Source organism: Sprattus sprattus (genome assembly GCF_963457725.1).
Source record: "Sprattus sprattus genome assembly, chromosome: 12".
NCBI lineage: Eukaryota > Metazoa > Chordata > Actinopteri > Clupeiformes > Clupeidae > Sprattus > Sprattus sprattus.
This window is the reverse complement of record NC_137910.1, coordinates 15,115,778-15,137,026: the sequence shown is the minus strand read 5'-3', so window position 1 is coordinate 15,137,026 and position 21,249 is coordinate 15,115,778. Positions and strand designations below refer to the sequence as shown.

At 45.5% G+C, this 21,249-nt stretch overlaps 1 protein-coding gene across 1 annotated transcript in view; it reads left to right on the top strand.

Moving 5' to 3' along the window:
• Window positions 1-4,965: 4,965 nt before the first annotated feature.
• syndig1 (synapse differentiation inducing 1) overlaps window positions 4,966-21,249 on the top strand; it is a gene marked incomplete at both ends in the record, with an annotated part of 41,820 nt that continues 25,536 nt past the window's right edge. Inside the window, 2 exons of the mRNA XM_080848958.1 lie at window positions 4,966-5,517; window positions 14,240-14,377. Of these exons, the coding sequence (XP_080705084.1) occupies window positions 4,966-5,517; window positions 14,240-14,377 (690 nt within the window). The remainder of the gene's footprint in view (window positions 5,518-14,239; window positions 14,378-21,249) is intronic.

Here is a 21,249-nt window from a genome sequence, read left to right as displayed (position 1 = left end):
ATTTCAATGTTATCTGACCACATGGTTATTTAGGTTACCATGAAAAAATTGTTAGGCCTTTTTATGTTCTGCAGATTTTTTCTCTGTAAGCCAAATTTGTGTTAGCATTTCCGACCCCATGGGATTTGTTGTCGGTTCGCTGAAGCACCATGGATAGCTCTCTATCTCCTCGCTCTGGACGTCTCACATGCGAACCATTCTGTTGTACCCCATTTGTAACTAATTTGGCAGGCTATCAGTAACTTTCGTGTCCCGAATGCAGAATCAGTAACCTGTAAGAGGTAAGCTTGTGTATAGCCGATGTTTAAACTTTTAACAACTTGGCAGTGTGCAGCAAGCGGCCGAGCAAGGCTATCATACATTGCTTCAGAGACAAAATGCCTACAACTTAGAAGTTAAATAAAACTAAAACGCATTTTCGACGCATATCAGTTTTTTTTCTACTGATATTTTTTTGTCGAGTCTTGTTGACGTTATGCAGTATGCCTGTGGTGTGGCAAATAACATGTTTTGTATAAATAAACCGTGGACAATGTATTGACCTTCAGGCAAAATCTGTTGAATTGCATTAGGAAAGACATTTCACAATAGCTACCGGAGGCTACATGATAAGAAAAGACTCGGACCACGGAAAAGAAAAGACTAAAAGCCCGGAGTTCCTTCAAATTTCTCCAGGAGGTAGGGATGCTATCTGGGGGCTTTCCTCAACACACGTCTCTACAGTGTTTCAGAGGCGAAGCTCACCTAGGCTTACTTTACTTGCCTCCTGACTAACCCATAAATAGAGTTTAGGTATGATGCTACCTTATAAAATAGTGACAAATTACACTCACTGCTGATTTGTGTGTAGGATGTATGGATGAAAATGTATCAACACAAAAGGAGCCATTTGAATAGCACCTTTGTTGTGCCAGTAAGTGTGATCATTCACGACAATATGTTTGTTATGTGTGCTGAATCTTATTTTTTGGGGATAAACCAACCATTCCATTAATTCAGTTAAATAAAATGCATCTGATGAAAATCTTGTTACACTCACTATGATGTCCAAACACTTTGATGTGCATGGTGGCTTTTTAAACAATTGGTAAACAAAACAAAATGATGTATCAGCAGAGAAGACAAGGTAGGTGAAGGAACTTGAATCATAATTCATCTTCTTTATAGATTGTCAGATATAGAACATACTGAAGTGAAAGTCCCGATCTATGATTTACTTTCTACAGTTGTGTTTTCAGGTTTAGGCTCACATCGCTTGCAGCAGCTTTAAGCACAGTGCCTTAATGGTTGTGCAGCTTTTCATTGTCAGACCCTGACTTCTAATCTAGCCATCCTCTATTCTAGAGAGGAAGAGAGGTATGTCTTCTGTGCCACAGAATTGCCGTCTTACGACTTGCCTGGAACCTTTTCAACAAAACAATAGAAGGTCAAGGCTTTGGCTCACGAGGCCTTTGAACCGTGGCCAAATAGTCCCTTCTACCCTTTCCCAATCACTGATCCGTCTAATTGGTCACGGACAGCTGATCACAGAGCAGTGGCTGTATTGGGCATCCTGGGCATTGGGCTCATGACATTTTACTGCATATTTGCACATGAAGCAGTCGCTGTATTCTATAGCAGTGGCTGTGTTCTAGAGCAGTGGCTGTGTTCTATAGCAGTGGCCGTGTTCTAGAGCAGTGGTTGTGTTCTAGAGCAGTTGTTGTCTGCTTTAGCAGAGATTGTGTTCTGGAGCGGTACCTGTGTTCTAGTTGTCCATTAGACCCCCAGGGCTCTGGCTGACGTCACATTCTGCATCAGAAGCACACTGGACTGCTGAACGGAGCAGAATGAGGTGTGCAGAGCTTGGACGCGGGCCAGAGTCCTCTCTGACTGCCCACACAGCAGGACAGCAGCAGGGGGGGGGGGGGGGGGGGGGGGGGGGTCCAGAGCACAGCCAGTTCGGGAACTGTGCCAGATCAGGGACCAGATTAGGGCCGGAGGTGTGCCAGAGCAAGTCCAAATGCTTGCCAGATTGGGGCCAGATGCATGCCAGATAAGGGCCAGATGAGGGCCAGATGCGTGCCAGATTAGGGAGTGAGCTAGTCGCTGGAAACTTATGGCATGTGCACGTGACGCACAGTCTCACAGATTACTCCTGATCCATATTCAGGTCTGTGATCAGTGAGAGAGAAGAGGAGAAGAGGAGATGAGGAGAAGAGGAGGGGATACACCTGTGGGGATACACCTGGTCTGTGATCAGTGAGAGAGAAGAGCAAAATAGGCAGTGGGGATACACCTGGTCTGTGATCAGTGAGAGAGAAGAGGAGATAAGGAGAAGAGGAGAAGAGGCAGTGGGGATACACCTGGTCTGTGATCGGTGAGAGAGAAGAGGAGAAGAGGCAGTGGGGATACACCTGGTCTGTGATCGGTGAGAGAGAAGAGGAGAAGAGGCCGTGGGGATACACCTGGTCTGTGATCAGTGAAAGGGAAGAGCAGAAGAGACAGTGGGGATACACCTGGCATCAGTTGGGTCTTTATTACATGTTTACCTTTTTAGATGGGCAAAAAAGACTGAAATTCTTCCGTGCACATTGCTTCAAACACCTCTACATTATGTACATTTTTAACAGGGTAGTAAGAAGGCTGTCAAATAAGAGCACAAAACAAGTATAAAAACATAAGACTGCACATACACAGTTATAGTTAGTGTTGTATTGCAGTTAGTGTGATGGATCATGGAACTGGCTGGTGTAAAGTGCTATCGTTCAGCTGCCTTACTGCCTGAGGAAAGAAACCAAGGCAAGTTATTTATATAGCACAATTAATACACATTGGTAATTCAAAGTGCTTTACAAATGAGCAGATAAAAGAACTGAAAAATAAGAGATAAAGAAGGGAAAGAACTTAATAATAGTTTAAAGTACATAGAAAAATAAAAGATTAAAAAGGAAAATAAAAGAACATAATAAATACGTAAATAAAAGAAGTGTGCATTAGATCAGTTAGCATAAAACATCTGACATCATCAACAGTTGGGTTTTAAGTCTAGATTTGGGAGAACCGCTTCACCAGGGGAGGTGATGCGCACGAGACAAGACGCATTTCATCACTTATAGGCAGGGGCGCGAACGGACATGGTAGACCTATAGGCTACTAGAGCCTTCTAGTCACAATAGAGCCTACTAGTCACGATAAACGTTGTTGATAACGTATAGTTAACGTTAATAGTAGTCGAAGACTAAAGATCTTACTAATTTTCGTGGTTGAAAGTCGGTAACAAAACAGAGACAAATAGCAGATATAACTCATTTTCGTGGTTGAAAGTTGGTAACACAAAGACAAATAGCTACACGGTCAAGCAGTGTCCTTTAATTCCTAAAAGTTGTTGATATAAATAGAAATAGAAAATACACACTCACAGAAATACACTCACAAAATTCACGAAGGCGTGTAAATTACCCAAAAATCACGAAGGCATGTAAATCATCCTTGCGTCTCGTGCGCATCACCTCCCCTGGTGAAGCGGTTCTCCAATGGGAATCGCTGCTATTCGCATACTAGTTCTTACCTTGGTTCTGCTCAGGAGGTTGGTTCTGCTCAGGAGGTTGGTTCCAGAGCTAAGCACCTTTTATGTCATCAGGAGGTTGGTTCTGCTCAGCTGATTATTTGGTCAATGCACTGACAAAGAGATTCAAGAGGGCCATAGTCAAGAGCTGAGTACATTTGGGTGTTCACAGCAGAGCTATGATGAGAAGTCTTGTTTTTAATGATTTGTCCAAGTGGGAGCATAGGGTTGAATATGGTTGAATCATAAAGGCCCTAAGAATTTTTTAGTATGCAAGCATCTAGATAGTTCTTTTTGGGTATGGGCATTACAGGTGTGTGTGAGTGTGTGTAGGGTCTAATACTCCCTGAGGGGAGTGGAGAGAGTGAGTGAGTGTGTGAGGCTGGGGCTTGGATGTGTCCCTTCAGGCCTCATATAATGTCTTCATGGAGGGAGGGAAGAGTGTTTTTACTCACACACACACACGCACACACACACACAGGCCCACACACACATTCACACTCACACAGGCACACACACACAGGCCCACACACACATTCACATTCACACTGGCACACTCACAATCACACTCACAACCATATAAACATGACATTTCGTCTTCTCACCAGCTGTTGTTACAGTTATGGTACATGTTAACATAGCTGTAGGATACTGTTTGCTTTAATGAAACAACCTGCAGCCCTCAACAATGCCACAATCAGTCAAGATGATCAACACTGTTGTCCCTCTGTAATGGCCCATAATGGGGCAGTGTAATATCGAGTGTGTGACACATCCTGTTCACTGATTAATGTAATTGCAGCGCCCGCTAATGCATGTCATGATTGGTTTCATGCAATTTCACACCCAAAGTGTCCAAACACGTGAATGACACCCACTGCTTCAGAGACATGCACACAGCCAGGGCAACACACAACACAAACAAACACACACACAACACAAACAAACACACACACGCACACACAACACACACACACACACACACAAACACACACACACACACACACACACACACTCACAAAACACACACAACACACAAACACACACAAACACAAACACACACACACAAAAACAAACACACACACAAAACGGATTCTCTGCATCATAATCCTCTGTGCTGTTAGTCACAGAATCACCCACTCCTGCATTTACTGATCTCTGCACAGTTACACAGAGTCAAGAGAGATAATACAGCTCATAGAGTTGGTTTATTCAAGTCCTGGCTCACTTTGGTTATCAGCATAGAACATTAAATAAATCCCCTTTTTCCCAATGTTGTAGTCTGTAGTGTCTCCTGACATGCCTGTGTGTCCCTACAGGAGGATGACTCCAGCCTTGTCAGGGCATCCAGCAGCCTGCAGTGAGTTGGAGGTCTGAGTGGAGAGCCGTCTCGCCTGAGCACAGCGCTCAGTCGCCTGAGGATGGAAGGCCAGCTGGGGTCAGAGCCAAGGTTAGGGGAGGACAGAGAGGCCTCTACCCAGAGGAGAGAGTCGGGGAGAGTGGATCCAGGCTCGGGCTGCTGCAAACAGAACGGCCTCATCAACACCCACAGCCTGAGGGTGGAGACCAAAGAAGGGGTGGTGTCTGTATACTCGGGCCCCCAGTATCAGGGCCACGTGGTGGTGAACCTGTCCCCCCAGCAGGTGTCCTGTGTGGGTGGAGTTGGGGCAGGGCCCCCCCCACAGCTGCTGAACCCCAGCGCCCTGCAGCAGGGCGTGGACCCACGGTTCCGACCCAACCTCATTGTGTGCTCGGAGAGCGTTCTGCGGGCCTGGGGTGAGGCAGCGGTGGGCGGGGACTGCTGCGAGACCACCTTCATTGAGGACCTATCGCCCGCCTCCTCCACCGCTACAGTAACCAAGGACGGGCTTGTGTTTGCAGACGGGAAGTTCCTGGATCTCTCCATGGAGGATGGCAAGATCCAGACGCTGTCCTACGACATGGACGACGACGACGACTTTCAGGAGCTTGAGGTAAGCCACAACAAACACATTCACATGAAGAACAGAGGCCTTTCCTATCCATCTAAGGCGATCGTAAGCAGAGCATGCCTCAGATTCCCTGACTTGATGCCTAAGTGTACTACCAAGTGGCTTATTTACTGAACCTTTCCTTTTTGGCGGATATTTTTATTCAAGATGTCTTATAAGCAGAGCAAATGACAAACCATGCAACAACAGAGAACAATAGAGAAGCTACTAACAACGGGCTTCACGGCACAGTCTCAAGTCAAGCTGACATAAATGACCTTTCAATATATCATATAATCATATCATATAATAACCAGGTTGAAAAATTTGAATGAAATTGCCCAGCCACCAACAACAGATTTTGTTAATAGTGTTGAGAACAATAGTTGTCTACAGTAATAAAAGTCATCTTCCTAATCCTAACCACAGGACCATCTGTCTTAGACCAATAGAGTGGATGGCATTTTATCATCTGCATAGTAACTATATGCACTGTGCTTCACTGCATAATTACTGTGTAACAAGGACACTGTAATGATGCAGATTTTTACCTTGTATATTCTGTGTGTAGCAGAGTTCACACAACTATGAGGGGGAGGAAGGATTTGAGATTTGCTCATCATCTGTGTGGCCTGTGTCCAAGTGTCCTGCGTAGTGCAACGCATGGAACACTAATGACTGTTAACTATGGGGGCGTTGGCCGTTGGGGGTACAGTGGTCAGCGTACCCGCTTACTTAGCAGTACAGCGGTTAGCGTAGCCGCTCACTAAGCGGTACAGTGGTTAGCATTGCTGATCACTAAGCAGTACAGTGGTTGGCATTGCTGCTCATTAAGCGGTACAATGGTTAGCATTGCTGCTCACTAAGCGGTCGGCCCGGGTCCGATTTCTTGCCACCGCAGGATGCCTATGAAAGTCCCTATGTAAAGCGTTAGCTAAATGCCGGACCTTTATTATCATTTGGTTTTATTTGTTGTGAAGCACCAACCAAAATCAATTTTCTTAGTTTCCCTCCATATCTTGTCCTATAGCATGTAGAGCATACTGTGTGTATTATATATCAAGGTCCACATGCCTATGGCTTTGTGTGCTGTAAGGATTTCAATTTCAGCAGCATTGGTCAAAAAGGAGAGGCAGCAGATATCTATGGTAGACTGTCAAGCAGAATTGGTCAGAGGGAGAGTCAGCAGATATTATTACTGGGAGCCCTAGGCAGATATGTAGGGTAGTCTGTCAAGCAGCATTGGTCAGAGGGAGAGTCAGCAGATATTATTACTGGGAGCCCTAGGCAGATATGTAGGGTAGTCTGTCAAGCAGCATTGGTCAGAGGGAGAGTCAGCAGATATTATTACTGGGAGCCCTAGGCAGATATCTAGGGTAGTCTGTCAAGAAGCATTTTTACTTTCATTTTCAAGAGCCACAACTGACACATGTACTGGTCATGTTTTGAGTTGTTTTACAATGAAGAAAATGATAATACTATCTAAAGAAATGCTGCACAGCACTAGAATAGAGGAGAGGGGAGGGGAGGGGGACACTGAAACTGAGACAGGAAAATAAGTGGCAGCGAAAAAAAGAGAAGGAGGCGATGCAGAAGGATAAAGGAGAAAGACAACAGACTGGAGAGGAAGTGATGACACAAGAAGGGATGGCAGAAAAAGGGATGAGTGAAGTGGAGCATAAAACAGGAGGGAAATGGAGAAGAGAGAGGAGAGGGGGAAAGGGAAAGAGATAGGAAGTGTGGAGGAGGAAAGGAAGAAGGGGGGGTGGGAGGGTAAAGAGAGAGGAAGGAGCTAAGATGTGTAGAGGAGAGGGAGAAGGGGATAGAGAGAACGTGTGAAGAGAGAGGAAACAGGATAGGAGAGGAGAGGAGGAGGAAGGGAAAGTAAAAAGAAAGGTGAAAAGAGGACAGGAGTTGGGGGGAGGGGGGATTTGACCACCAGTCCCCTGGGGTGTACCGTCTGTCTCAGTCACCACACACCACCAGCACACCTACTGCACATGTGCAGACTAGAGAGAGCAGAGAGGACGTTGTCGGTCAAGAAGACGTATTTCCGCTGGAAAACGTATTGAAACCGGACGTCGTCACTTCTCTCCGGTCTCTGGTTGGTTAAACCTTGTTATCTGACCTGAACAGAAAATTAATTAATTAAAAACTACTAATCTGACACGGTGTAAACGTTTGATTAGCACGCTAACTGTGTATTTTGGTCATATAGCTTCGTAAAACAAGTTTTACGCTCGGTTATCAAGTCACTTGTGTTTTTAGTTGTATGACTTCGTAAAAGTTCGGTTAACAAGTCAGTTGAGTATTGAGCCGTATATAACTTCACAAAAATAATAAATACATAAATAACACGATCGTTTAAAGGTCAGGCGACCAACACAAGCTCTCAACGAAAAAGTAAAGGTCCTGGTATTAGGCAATTAAACGGAGTTAATCACCCAATTCCGGTTTCAATACGTTTTCCATCGGCAACACGTCTTCTTGGCCGACAGACGTCTCTGCAAACTGTGGACCAATCCTGACAGGTCCCTCATCAAGACTGTGGACCAATCCTGACAGGTCCCTCATCAAGACTGTGGACCAATCTTGACAGGTCCTCATCAAGCTGAGAGTGACCCAGGAGGATCGCACATTGTCTCGAATCCCCACTATTCAGTATCGCCCTGAGGGAGCTCTGGCCAGCGAAGCAGCTCTCAGTTAGCGTATCAGCACATTACAGGATGTCCGGAGACTGTGAACTAATTTCCATTTTAATGTACAATCCTAATCACAGCATAACTAGACTCAAGTCACAGTATGAACACTGAAAGAGGGAACGTCAAATAGCCCCATCGGAGGAGCCATATGCGGTAGCAGTTAACTAGCATTGGAAAGCACTGATACGCTTCCTAAACACAAAGTTAGTTCTGCTTAGTAGTTTCATTTTGAGAAATGCACTCAATGTTTGAAATCAATATGACAATAATTATAGAAAGATCTTTCACAAACAGGTAATGAGTTTAATTTTATAGATCTGCTATGATTATTATTACTATCATTTGTGATGACAGGTCCAAGTGTTGTGGTTGTTTTATGAGATGGTACATTCAGCATAAAAAGCTGTCGTGTGTGAGTGTATCTCTGTGTGTGTGTGTGTGTGTGTGTGTGTGTGTGTGTGTGTGTGTGTGTGTGTGTGTTGTATGTATGTTTGTGATTACTTCAGATGAAACGGGCCCTCCGAGCAGGCCACCCCCGGCCCCAAAGTGATGCCTGCTGACTCACTCCCATGATGCTCCTGACACAATCCCTCTCAGTGCTTTTCCCAGCGTCTCTGTCCCTCTTTCATATGGTCTCCACAGCTCTGTCCCTCTTTCATATGGTCTCTATTGCTTTCTCCAGACCATCTCTGTCCCTCTTTTAAATGGTCTCCAGCGTCTCTGTCCCTCTTTTATATGGTCTCCAGCGTCTCTGTCCCTCTTTTATATGGTCTCCAGTGTCTCTGTCCCTCTTTCATATGGTCTCCAGCGTCTCTCTGTCCCTCTTTCATATGGTCTCCAGGCCGTCTCTGTCCCTCTTTCAAATGGTCTCCAGCATCTCTGTCCCTCTTTCATATGGTCTCCAGCGTCTCTGTCCCTCTTTCATATGGTCTCCACAGCTCTGTCCCTCTTTCATATGGTCTCTATTGCTTTCTTCAGACCGTCTCTGTCCCTGTTTCAAATGGTCTCCAGCGTCTCTGTCCCTCTTTTATATGGTCTCCAGCGTCTCTGTCCCTCTTTTATATGGTCTCCAGTGTCTCTGTCCCTCTTTCATATGGTCTCCAGGCCGTCTCTGTCCCTCTTTCAAATGGTCTCCAGCATCTCTGTCCCTCTTTCATATGGTCTCCAGCGTCTCTGTCCCTCTTTCATATGGTCTCCACAGCTCTGTCCCTCTTTCATATGGTCTCTATTGCTTTCTTCAGACCGTCTCTGTCCCTCTTTCAAATGGTCTCCAGCATCTCTGTCCCTCTTTCATGTGGTCTCCAGCGTCTCTCTGTCCCTCTTTCATATGGTCTCCAGGCCGTCTCTGTCCCTGTTTCAAATGGTCTCCAGCGTCTCTGTCCCTCTTTTATATGGTCTCCAGCGTCTCTGTCCCTCTTTCATATGGTCTCCAGCGTCTCTCTGTCCCTCTTTCATATGGTCTCCAGCGTCTCTCTGTCCCTCTTTCATATGGTCTCCAGGCCGTCTCTGTCCCTGTTTCATATGGTCTCCAGCGTCTCTGTCCCTCTTTCATATGGTCTCCAGCGTCTCTGTCCCTCTTTCATATGGTCTCCAGGCCGTCTCTCTGTCTCTCTTTCCTAAGGTCTCCAGGCCGTCTCTGTCTCTATTTCCTAAGGTCTCCAGCGTCTCCATCTCTCCAGCGCGCACCAATCACAGGGCCTGGACTCCCATACACTGCAGTGTGTGCATGGAGGAGTCCATTATCAGGCTCCGCTACAGAAGCCTGGTGCTGCCTTTAATTATCTATTCCAGCCATTAGCTGTGTGCTCTGACCTTTTCTCAGAACATTTGCTTTGAAGTTCATTCACTTCGGGAATCCAATTAACGCGACACTCTCCTCTCCCATTGTGTGAGCGGCGGCCTCACTCTGCCTGTGTCTCTGGCTGTGTGTCTCTGGCTGTGTCCTTCATCCTGCGCTGGGGCTGAGGAGGAGAGGGCACGTGTGGGTTCCCACAGACTGCTGCTGATGTTTTATCTGCCCAGGGGCTTACTCAGAGGGGGGGGGTCAGGGATAGGGGCGTGGGTGTGGGTGTGGGTGTGGGTAGGGGGGCACAGCCACCTATAAAGCCATGTCCACATGGAACCTGGATTGCCTGAATCGGGAAACATTTTTGGATCCGATACTTTTATTCATTGCGTCCACATGGAGCAGTGTCAAAAATCTGCGTCCACACGGAAACACTGGAGCGAAGCGGAGTGGTCGAAAACTGAGTTATGTGTTGATTGGTTGAGGAGTCCAGTCTGAGCTATGTTGTGTGATTGGTTGAGTGGAGTCCAGTCTGAGCTCTGTGCTGTGATTGGTTGAGAGGAGTCCAGTCTGAGGTCTGTGTTGTAATTGGTTGAGTGGAGTCCTGTGTGAGCTCTGTGTTGTGATTGGTTGAGAGGAGTCCAGTCAGAGGTCTGTGTTGTGATTGGTTGAGTGGAGTCCAGTTTGAGGTCTGTGTTGGGATTGGTTGAGTTGAGTCCAGTCTGAGCTCTGTGTTGTGATTGGTTGAGTCTAGTCTGAACTCTGTGTTGTGATTGGTTTAGTGGAGTCCAGTCTGAGGTCTGTGTTGTGATTGGTTCAGGAGTCCAGTCTGAGCTATGTTGTGTGATTGGTTGAGTGGAGTCCAGTCTGAGCTCTGTGTTGTGATTGGTTGAGACGAGTCCAGTTTGAGGTCTGTGTTGTGATTGGTTGAGTCGAGTCTGAACTCTGTGTTGTGATTGGTTTAGTGGAGTCCAGTCTGAGGTCTGTGTTGTGATTGGTTCAGGAGTCCAGTCTGAGCTATGTTGTGTGATTGGTTGAGTGGAGTCCAGTCTGAGCTCTGTGTTGTGATTGGTTAAGACGAGTCCAGTTTGAGGTCTGTGTTGTGATTGGTTGAGTGGAGTCCTGTGTGAGCTCTGTGTTGTGATTGGTTGAGAGGAGTCCAGTCAGAGGTCTGTGTTGTGGTTGGTTGAGTGGAGTCCAGTTTGAGGTCTGTGTTGTGATTGGTTGAGTGGAGTCGAGTCTGAGCTCTGTGTTGTGATTGGTTGAGTCGAGTCTGAACTCTGTGTTGTGATTGGTTTAGTGGAGTCCAGTCTGAGGTCTGTGTTGTGATTGGTTGAGGAGTCCAGTCTGAGCTATGTTGTGTGATTGGTTGAGTGGAGTCCAGTCTGAGCTCTGTGTTGTGATTGGTTGAGAGGGGTCCAGTCTGAGGTCTGTGTTGTAATTGGTTGAGTGGAGTCCTGTGTGAGCTCTGTGTTGTGATTGGTTGAGAGGAGTCCAGTCAGAGTCTGTGTTGTGATTGGTTGAGTGGAGTCCAGTCTGAGCTCTGTGTTGTGATTGGTTGAGTCGAGTCTGAACTCTGTGTTGTGATTGGTTTAGTAGAGTCCAGTCTGAGGTCTGTGTTGTGATTGGTTGAGTGGAGTCCAGTTTGAGCTCTGTGTTGTAATTGGTTGAGACGAGTCCAGTCTGAGCTCTGTGTTGTGATTGGTTGAGAGGAGTCCAGTCTGAGCTCTGTGTTGTGATTGGTTGAGAGGAGTCCAGTCTGAGGTCTGTGTTGTGATTGGTTGAAAGGAGTCCAGTCTGAGGTCTGTGTTGTGATTGGTTGAGTGGAGTCCAGTTTGAGCTCTGTGTTGGGATTGGTTAAGTGGAGTTCAGTTTGAGCTATGTGTTGTGATTGGTTTAGTGGAGTCCAGTCTGAGCTCTGTGTTGTGATTGGTTGAGTTAAGTCCAGTCTGAGGTCTGTGTTGTGATTGGTTTGAGTCGAGTCTAAGCTCTGTGTTGTGATTGGTTTAGTGGAGTCTAGTCTGAGGTCTGTGTTGTGATTGGTTTAGTGAAGTCCAGTATGAGCTCTGTGTTGTGATTGGTTGTATGAAGCCTGCATCCTGCTGTTCCTCAGTGGTGCATTGCCTCACAGCTGCCAACAGAGAGCCATTCTCATGCAGGCCTGCAGTCTGCCAGAGAGAGAGAGGGGTGTGTGTCTGTATACATGTGTGTGTGTGAGAGTGTGCCATGTATAGTATATACTGTATGTGGGTGCATGCATGTGTGTGTATATGCTTTGGTCTTTGTCTGTGTTTGTGTGTGTTTGTGTGTGTATGTGTGTGGTTGTGTGTGTGTGTGTGTGGTTGTGTGTGTGTGTGTGTGTGTGTGTGTGTGTGTGTGCGTAACTTGCAGCATCTGCCACAAGAGAGAGAGAGAGTGTGTGAGAGAGAGCTTCAGCCAGCTGGCTCAGTGGCCAGGGCTTTAATGGAGCCTAGTACAGACAGCAGTGAAAACACAGGACTAATTTGGGTTGGGAGGGTTAAGGTCTACAGGCAGCTCACTGTGGATACGTATTCCTCAGGACCACTGCTGTCACATAAACAAGCGAAGCATAAACACAAACACAAACACAAGCACAAACACAAGCACAAACACAAGCACAAACACAAACACAAACTCAAACACAAACACAAACACGAGCACAGGAAGCTCACTGTTTCTCCTGTTGGCTTCCCACTTCCTCCGGACCACTGCTGTCACGTAAACAAGGCCAAACGCAGGCACAGGCAGCTCACTGTGGACATGTATCCCTCCGGACCACTGCTGTCACGTAAACAAGGCCAAGCATAAAAGCAGGGGACGGGCCTGCTGCTCCTCTGCCGGCTCCCCTACTGAGCATTATGGGGTGTTTGATGGCAGGGTATGTGGTTAATGCTGAAGTGATGATGATGATGATGTGGGTTTGTGTGTGTGTGTGTGTGTGTCATGGGGGAAGGAGAGTGTGTGTGTGTGTGTGTGTGTGTGTGTGTGTGTGTGTGTGTGTGTGTGTGTGTGTGTGTGTGTGTGTGTGTGTGTGTGTGTGTGTGTGTGTGTGTGAGTGTCTGTCTATGTGTGTGTGTTTGTGTGTGTGTGTGTGTGTGTGTGTGTGTGTGTGTGTGTGTGTGTGTGTGTGTGAGTGTCTGTCTATGTGTGTGTGTTTGTGTGTGTGTGTGTGTGTGTGTGTGTGTGTGTGTGTGTGTGTGTGTGTGTGAAAGAGAGATGTTGGGGAAAATGCAAACACACTGCAGCAGTAGGTGCTGCAGGAGAGTATTGTAGAGGAATGGACTGAGGAGAGAGAGTGCACCTTCCATGCACACTCCCCTTCCCCCATCATACACACACACACGCACACACACACACGCATGCACACACACACAGTCACCTATAGATCCCATTAGGAGCAGGATTTATCAGGTCGTGCCACTGAAGCCCTGCAACACACTGGAGTCTGCAGATAAGCCCACTCTATTCAGGAGCACTACAATTGCCTAGAATTGTGTAGTTTTGTGTGTAGCGGCTTGTAGTGGAACACACACACACACACAGAAGCATATCACACCTGATGATGATGTTGGTGGTGAGGATGATGGTGTTAGTGTTGGTGGTGATGATGATGATGTTGGTGTTGATGGTGGTGGTGATGATGATGATGATGGTGGTGTTGGTGGCGATGATGAGGATGATGATGATGTTCGTGTTGATGGTGGTGAATTACTCCTGAGGAGGAAGATAATGAGCTTGATGAAGATACCTCCTGCTGGACCCCCTGTTCCATCTGTACTACCTGGTGATCTGATCTTTAAACACTAATCATAATAAACCAGAGCCAGTGTGCTGAACGTGTCCTGGTCCGACCTGTGAACCTGATAGTGGATGAAGGCCCACTCCTGATGTTCATTCAGCCTCTCCCTCTTTTCCCCGCTTGCTTCCTCGTCCTCCTGTTGATGGCAAACAAAGTCCTTCCCATTGACTGTAAACAGATTAGCGATCCTTTCAAACCCATAGCTGCATGTATGTATGTAAAATTGTTTAGACCAAGCTTCATGAAACTGTAAGAAAGTTTGCTATGTGCAGTATATGGATGCAAATGTTTGTCCTTTTACCCCTTAGCATGTTCTATTAATCTCCACTTATTCGAGCCTGTCTCTCTCTTTTTTTCTGTGTGTGTGTGTGTGTATGTGTGTGTATATGTGCTTGTGTGTGTGTGTGTTGTCCGCAGAGCGACTACTCGAGCGACTCGGAGAGCGAGGATAACTTCCTGATGATGCCCCCCAGAGACCACCTCGGCCTCAGCGTCTTCTCCATGCTCTGCTGCTTCTGGCCGCTCGGCATCGCCGCCTTCTACCTGTCTCACCAGGTGAGCACGCTCTTCCACTCATCCCTCATGACCGTCTTGTGTAGTTCCCTATGGTACCGGCCTCTGTGAAGATCATGTAGTTCCTCCCTCATGACTGTCTTGTGTAGTTCCCTGTGGTACCGGCCTCTGTGAAGATCATGTAGTTCCTCCCTCATTACTGTCTTGTGTAGTTCCCTGTGGTACCGGCCTCTGTGAAGATCATGTAGTTCCTCCCTCATGACTGTCTTCTGTAGTTCCCTGTGGTAAAGGCCTCTGTGAAGATCATGTAGTTCCTCCCTCATGACTGTCTTGTGTAGTTCCCTATGGCAGAGGACTCTGTAGAGATCCATGATTTTATGCATACTTATTGACTGGTACACAAATACATGCACATCTACACAATATACAAGGGCATTTATAAGCATGCAAGTACACACACACACACACACACACACACACACACACACACACACACACACACACACCCACACACACACCCACACACACACATTTATACATGCATTTATATGTGTATACCTTTACACTCATATAGCATATAGTTATACAATCCCACTCACACACATAGACATTAGTGTGTAGAGACACATACCAGCACAAACAAGCATTCATCCGCATATACTCCTACATGCATGGATGGACATCCATTTGAATATGCAAGGTCACAAACAAGTATGCAAACAAACACACACTCACACACACACACACACACACACACACACACACACACACACACACACATTGGTAAAATAGCTTTTTTGTGAGGTCAGTCTTTGCTGGGGGGAAGAACAGTTTCAGCTGAATGCTCCCTGACATCTGAGCACCTGAATTGTTTCTCTCTCTCTCTCTCTCCCTCTCTCTCTCACACACACACACACAAACAGACATACATACACACACACACACACACACACACACACACACACACACACACACACACAGATACATACACGCAGTTATCCTGCCTTGCTGATTGGTTGTATCAGCTGTACTCCTGCCAGTGATTGGTTGTATCAGTTGTACTCTTGCTAGGCTGCGTGCACACTGCCTGGTAAGTGACCCAATTCAGATTTTTTTCCCACATGTGGCACGGAGCGGTTATGTATTATGAATGTGTAACCAGGAAAAAATGCTCTTTCAGGCCTTATTCATGTGTGGAAATAAATCTGATTAATAGGATATATGCCAATGCGACTGTCATCTAAACTAACTGATTTGTTATTCCTTGTCATTCCAAACGATTTGTCTAGCGTTACTTTTACTTGCAATAAGGGCTCTCGTCTTTCTTCTTTGCCTTGAAAAAAGCACCAATATTTTGTTAATGCACCTAGTGATTGGTCTTCCAGCACTGAAATGGCAGTATTTCATAGGACGGGGCAGCTTTTCTGTGGGCTGGTCTTTTAGAAGGCTCCAAAGCCCCACCCACAGCACACTCCTCACCACACACATTATGACTTCACATGTTCAGCTCTCACTCTTTCTCTCCCCCTCTCTCTTTTATCTCGCTCTCAACCCGCTATCACTCCCCCCCCCCCCTTATTTTTTTGTCTCGCTCTCAACACCCTCTCCCTCTCTCTCTCAACCTTTCCCTCCCTCTCTCTTCTGTCTTTCCGTGTTTAAAGGACAAAAAAACATGAAACCTGAAAAACAAATCTGCCTGGTTGGCAAGGGCAACACCACCCACCAAAACATCAATGCTCCCAAACATGATTACAAAGTCACTTGCTCTCAAAAGAGAGAGAGAGAGAGAGAGAGAGAGAGAGAGGGAGGGAGAGAGAGAGAGAGAGAGGAAAAGGTAAAGAAAAAGAAAAAGGAAAAAAAAAAAAAACGTCACAGAAATTAAGACAACAGACACCCCAGAGTGTCGTTGGTGGAGGCATTTAAGCTCGCCCTCTCTCTTCCACCCACACACTTGACTCTTCAAAGACACACTGAATGTGTGTGTGTGTGTGTGTGTGGGTGTGTTTGTGTGTGTGTGTGTGTGTGTGTGTGTGTGTGTGTGTGTGTGTGTGTGTGTGTGTGTGTGTGTGTGTGTGTGTGTGTGGAGGATGGAGCGTCGTTGCTGGAGGAATTTAAGCTCGCCCTCTCTCTTCCACCCACACACTCCACTCTTCAAAGACACACTGAGTGTGTGTGTGTGTGTGTGTGTGTGTGTGTGTGTGTGTGTGTGTGTGTGTGTGTGTGTGTGTGCGCGTGCGTGCGTGTGTGGAGAATGGTGGGGGGCGGTAGCAGCACACTGTGATGTGTTTTGTGGTGCTTATCGCTTTTACTGTGAAATTGTCTCTGTTATTACGCATGCAGGTGTGAATGTGTTGGATGATATAATGTTGGCAGCACAGTGCTCAGGTATGTGTCTGAGTGTGTGAACTGAGTAGAAATGCGTCAAACAATGGCAGTCATGTAAAAAGGAGAAAATGATCTTGGCATACAAGCCAGGCAGCCTTTGAAGCTTCACCATAGATACATCTCTCATATTGGAGAGGAAACACATCACACCATTGATACATCTTTCATATTGGAGAAGAAATATATCACACTTGGTTACAAACAGAAGCCATTCTAGTTCATGTCTATGCAGCATTGTGCTAATCACCTGAAGCCACATAAGGATGATTGACATGGCCAGTGACAATGCATGTTCCAGACACACCTGTACGTTTCCTGAGCCTGCAGGTCTGTGAATCGGTGTTCATACTTTTACTTCTGTTATCTGGGCTCTTCATACAGGTGAAGCCTGAAGTGTAGAATAACATAGCTTAACAACTGTTGGTGTCGTGTAAAGATGTATAATTACAATGTGTTAATTTTAAAGAATTAGGGGGACATTATATCCTTGTTGTATTTCTTTGTAGTCTAGGATATACTGGACTATTTTCCCTGTCTATACTGGGGTGCGTTTCTGTAAAGCGTCGTCGTCTTACCACCGGTGGAATCTTGGTTATTACAACCTGCGTTTAGCGATCTGGTGTTTCTCGAAAGCGTAGTCCAACGATAAATCGCAAACATGGTTTTGGGGTGGAGGTGGGGGGTGGGGGATGTTACTTGGTGCTAGTCGGAACGTTTTGGTCTTAATTTGTAAGCGTTGCGGGCAGATTGAAAAGGTCACAAAGGTCTTAATTGGCTTCCTTTAACTTCCGAGCCCAGAACAGAGCTCCAATTAATTACGCCACAGGCCATCGATTGCTGGGTGATTGGAGAGCCTCTGTCTTTCTGTCCTTCTGTCTGTCTGTCTGTCTGTCTGTCTGTCTGTCTGTCTGTCTGTCTGTCTGTCAGGCCATCATGGACAGAGCATTGGCAGCACCCTGCCATCTGTCTAGTGAGCTCTGAATGACTTAAGTACAGACACAGACTAAGACACAGCAAAAACATGTTAAAAACACGTTTTTCTCATTACCTATCATTTAAAACCCATACTACATTTCACAGATTTGTTCTCTTACACACACAGAGTGGCGTCTTCAAGTGGTGCCTTTAATTTCTGTCCTCTAGTAACGGTCTCCTAGTAACAGTCTCCTAGCGTCCCATCACCTTGCCCCATCTAAGGCCCTTTCCTGCCTTTCATGAAATATACAGCCGCGGAAAAAATTAAGAGACCACTTCAAAATTATCAGTTTCTCTGGTTTTACTATTTATTGGTGTGTGTTAAAGTAAAATATACATTTTAGTTTTATTCTATAACCTACTGGCAACATTCCTACCAAATTTCAAATAAAAATATTGTCATTTAGATCATTTATTTGCAGAAAAATGACAATTGGTCAAAATAGCAAAAAAGATGCAGTGTCTTCAGATCTCGAATAATGCAAAGAAAACAAGCTCATATTCATTTTTAAACTACACAATACTAATGCTTTAACTTAGGAAGAGTTCAGAAATCAATATTTGGTGGAATAACCTTGATTTAAAATCACAACTTTCATGTGTCTTGGCATGCTCTCCACCAGTCTTTCACATTGCCGTTGGGTGACTTTATGCTACTCCTGGCGCAAGAATTCAAGCAGCTCGGCTTCTTTTCATGGCTTGTGACCATCCATCTTCCTCTTGATCACATTTCAGAGTTTTTTTTTATGGGATTCAGGTCTCGAAATTGGGCTGGCCATGACAGGGTCCTGATCTGGTGATACTCCATCCACACCTTTACTGGCATGGCTGTGTGGCATGGAGCATTGCCCTGCTGGAAAAAACACTTCTCAGAGTTGGGGAACATTGTCAGAGCAAAAGGAAGCAAGTTTTTCTTCCGGGACAACGTTGTACTTTGCCTGGCTGAGGTTTGTAAAAGACCATAAGGATTGAACCAAAGCGGACTGGAGGGTCTCCTAGTTCGTCTTCTCTGATGAGTCCAATTTTCAGCTTTGCCCAACACATGGTCGTCTGATGGTTAGACGGAGACCTGGAGAGGCCTACAAGCCACAGAGTCTTGCACCTACTGTGAAATTGGACTCATCAGAGAAGACGAACTAGGAGACCCTCCAGTCCGCTTTGGTTCAATCCTTATGGTCTTTTACAAACCTCAGCCAGGCAAAGTACAACGTTGTCCCGGAAGAAAAACTTGCTTCCTTTTGCTCTGACAATGTTCCCCAACTCTGAGAAGTGTTTTTTCCAGCAGGGCAATGCTCCATGCCACACAGCCAGGCCAGTAAAGGTGTGGATGGAGTATCACCAGATCAGGACCCTGTCATGACCAGCCCAATTTCGAGACCTGAATCCCATAAAAAAAACTCTGAAATGTGATCAAGAGGAAGATGGATGGTCACAAGCCATGAAAAGAAGCCGAGCTGCTTGAATTCTTGCGCCAGGAGTAGCATAAAGTCACCCAACTGCAATGTGAAAGACTGGTGGAGAGCATGCCAAGACACATGAAAGTTGTGATTTTAAATCAAGGTTATTCCACCAAATATTGATTTCTGAACTCTTCCTAAGTTAAAGCATTAGTATTGTGTAGTTTAAAAATGAATATGAGCTTGTTTTCTTTGCATTATTCGAGATCTGAAGACACTGCATCTTTTTTGCTATTTTGACCAATTGTCATTTTTCTGCAAATAAATGATCTAAATGACAATATTTTTATTTGAAATTTGGTAGGAATGTTGCCAGTAGGTTATAGAATAAAACAAAAATGTACATTTTACTTTAACACATACCAATAAATAGTAAAACCAGAGAAACTGATAATTTTGAAGTGGTCTCTTAATTTTTTCCGCGGCTGTATATATATACAGTGCTGTGAAAAAGTATTTGCCCCTTCCCAATTTCTTCTACTTTTGCATATTTGTCACACTTAAATGTTTCAGATCATCCAACTAATTTTAATATTAGACAAAGATAACGTAAGTAAACACAAAATACATTTTTAAATGATGATGTAGTGGTTGTGATTGGGGCTATAGGTGTTTGTTCTTTAGAATGGGCCTATAAGTGTGTGCTCTTTAGAATGGGCCTGTAAGTGTGTGTTCTTTAGAATGGGCCTTTAAGTGTGTGTTCTTTAGAATGGGCCTGAAAGTGTGTGTTCCTTAGAATGGGCCTGTAAGTGTGTGTTCTTTAGAATGGGCCTGTAAGTGTGTGTTCTTTAGAATGGGCCTGTAAGTGTGTGTTCTTTAGAATGGGCCTCTAAGTGTGTGTTCTTTAGAATGGGCCTGTAAGTGTGTGTTCTTTAGAATGGGGCTGAATGAAATGTAGGGTGGATCTCAATACTCTTAAATGTAAGAGAGCTGTCTTACAACCTTGGTGTCTGGTCCAGACAGCTGTCTGGCACGAGGTAATTTTTAAGGGTGAGATTATTTAAAAAAAACAATGTTTACGAACGTTCTTTTATGACGTGAGTATGCTGAAAAACCGTAGGTTACTTACGTAGCTTACGTAGCTAACTTACGTAGCTAACTTACGTAGGCTAACGTACTGATGTTAGAAAGTTGGCTGAGTGACGCCTCGCAAATCCCATCAACCATTATTGATGGTTACAATGATTGTGGTATCGGATAGTGCAGTGTCTATTTCTCGGTAACTTTTTAAAAATCTAAGCGCAAAAACGCTGAAAACATGTACATTTACATACAAAAGACGACCGTCAGCGGAGTTGGTCCGCCATCTTTGTATACATTTTTCAGTTGCCGGAGGGTCGTGGCGCAAAGGTTTGTGGGTAGTAGACAGCATCAAGGCTACACCGATGGTTCCTTGAAAAATGACCGTTATATGACGTATTCTAAGGTGTCTTATGACACCAAAGAAAAAAATAAAGCAGAATGGGACAGTACTTCCTTCTCTTCTTCTAAGACACCAGTGTGCTAAGACAGCATTTTAAGACTATTGGGATCCACCGGTAGTATTCATGTAATCCCTGTCCTGTGAAAGAAGAGTGAGGGATGCCGGCCACATGTGTGTAAAGGCTGACCTGTTTATGTGTGTTTGCGTGTCTGTAGGCGTGTTTCTGTGACGGCTGACCCATATTGTATGTGTGTTAATGTACGTTTGTGTGAAGGCTGACCTGATGGTGTGTGTGTGAGCAGGCTGATCCGTAAGTGTGTGTGCAAATGTGCAGGCTGACCTGTGTGTGTTTGAAGGCTGACCCATGCTCTGCTGTGGTGCGGACCAGTAGCACACCCCTGGAAATGCCAGGGTGCTGACTGTGGACTGCGTCAATCTGTTTTTCTGGTAAGCTTGTGGTGATAATCAGCTTCTCTGCTTTTAAGGCACGCTCCCACACAAACAGGCCTAAGCTCTTTACATAATGTTTTGGCACAGGCGGGTGCGAGAGCAGCCCATGTATGGCATAAGCCCCGAATAAATGCCTTCCTCGCACGGCGGGGGGACACACGTCCCTCCGACTCGCTGACAAGTTGTTTACATTTGTGTATTTTTGACAGCGCTTTTTAGATTTT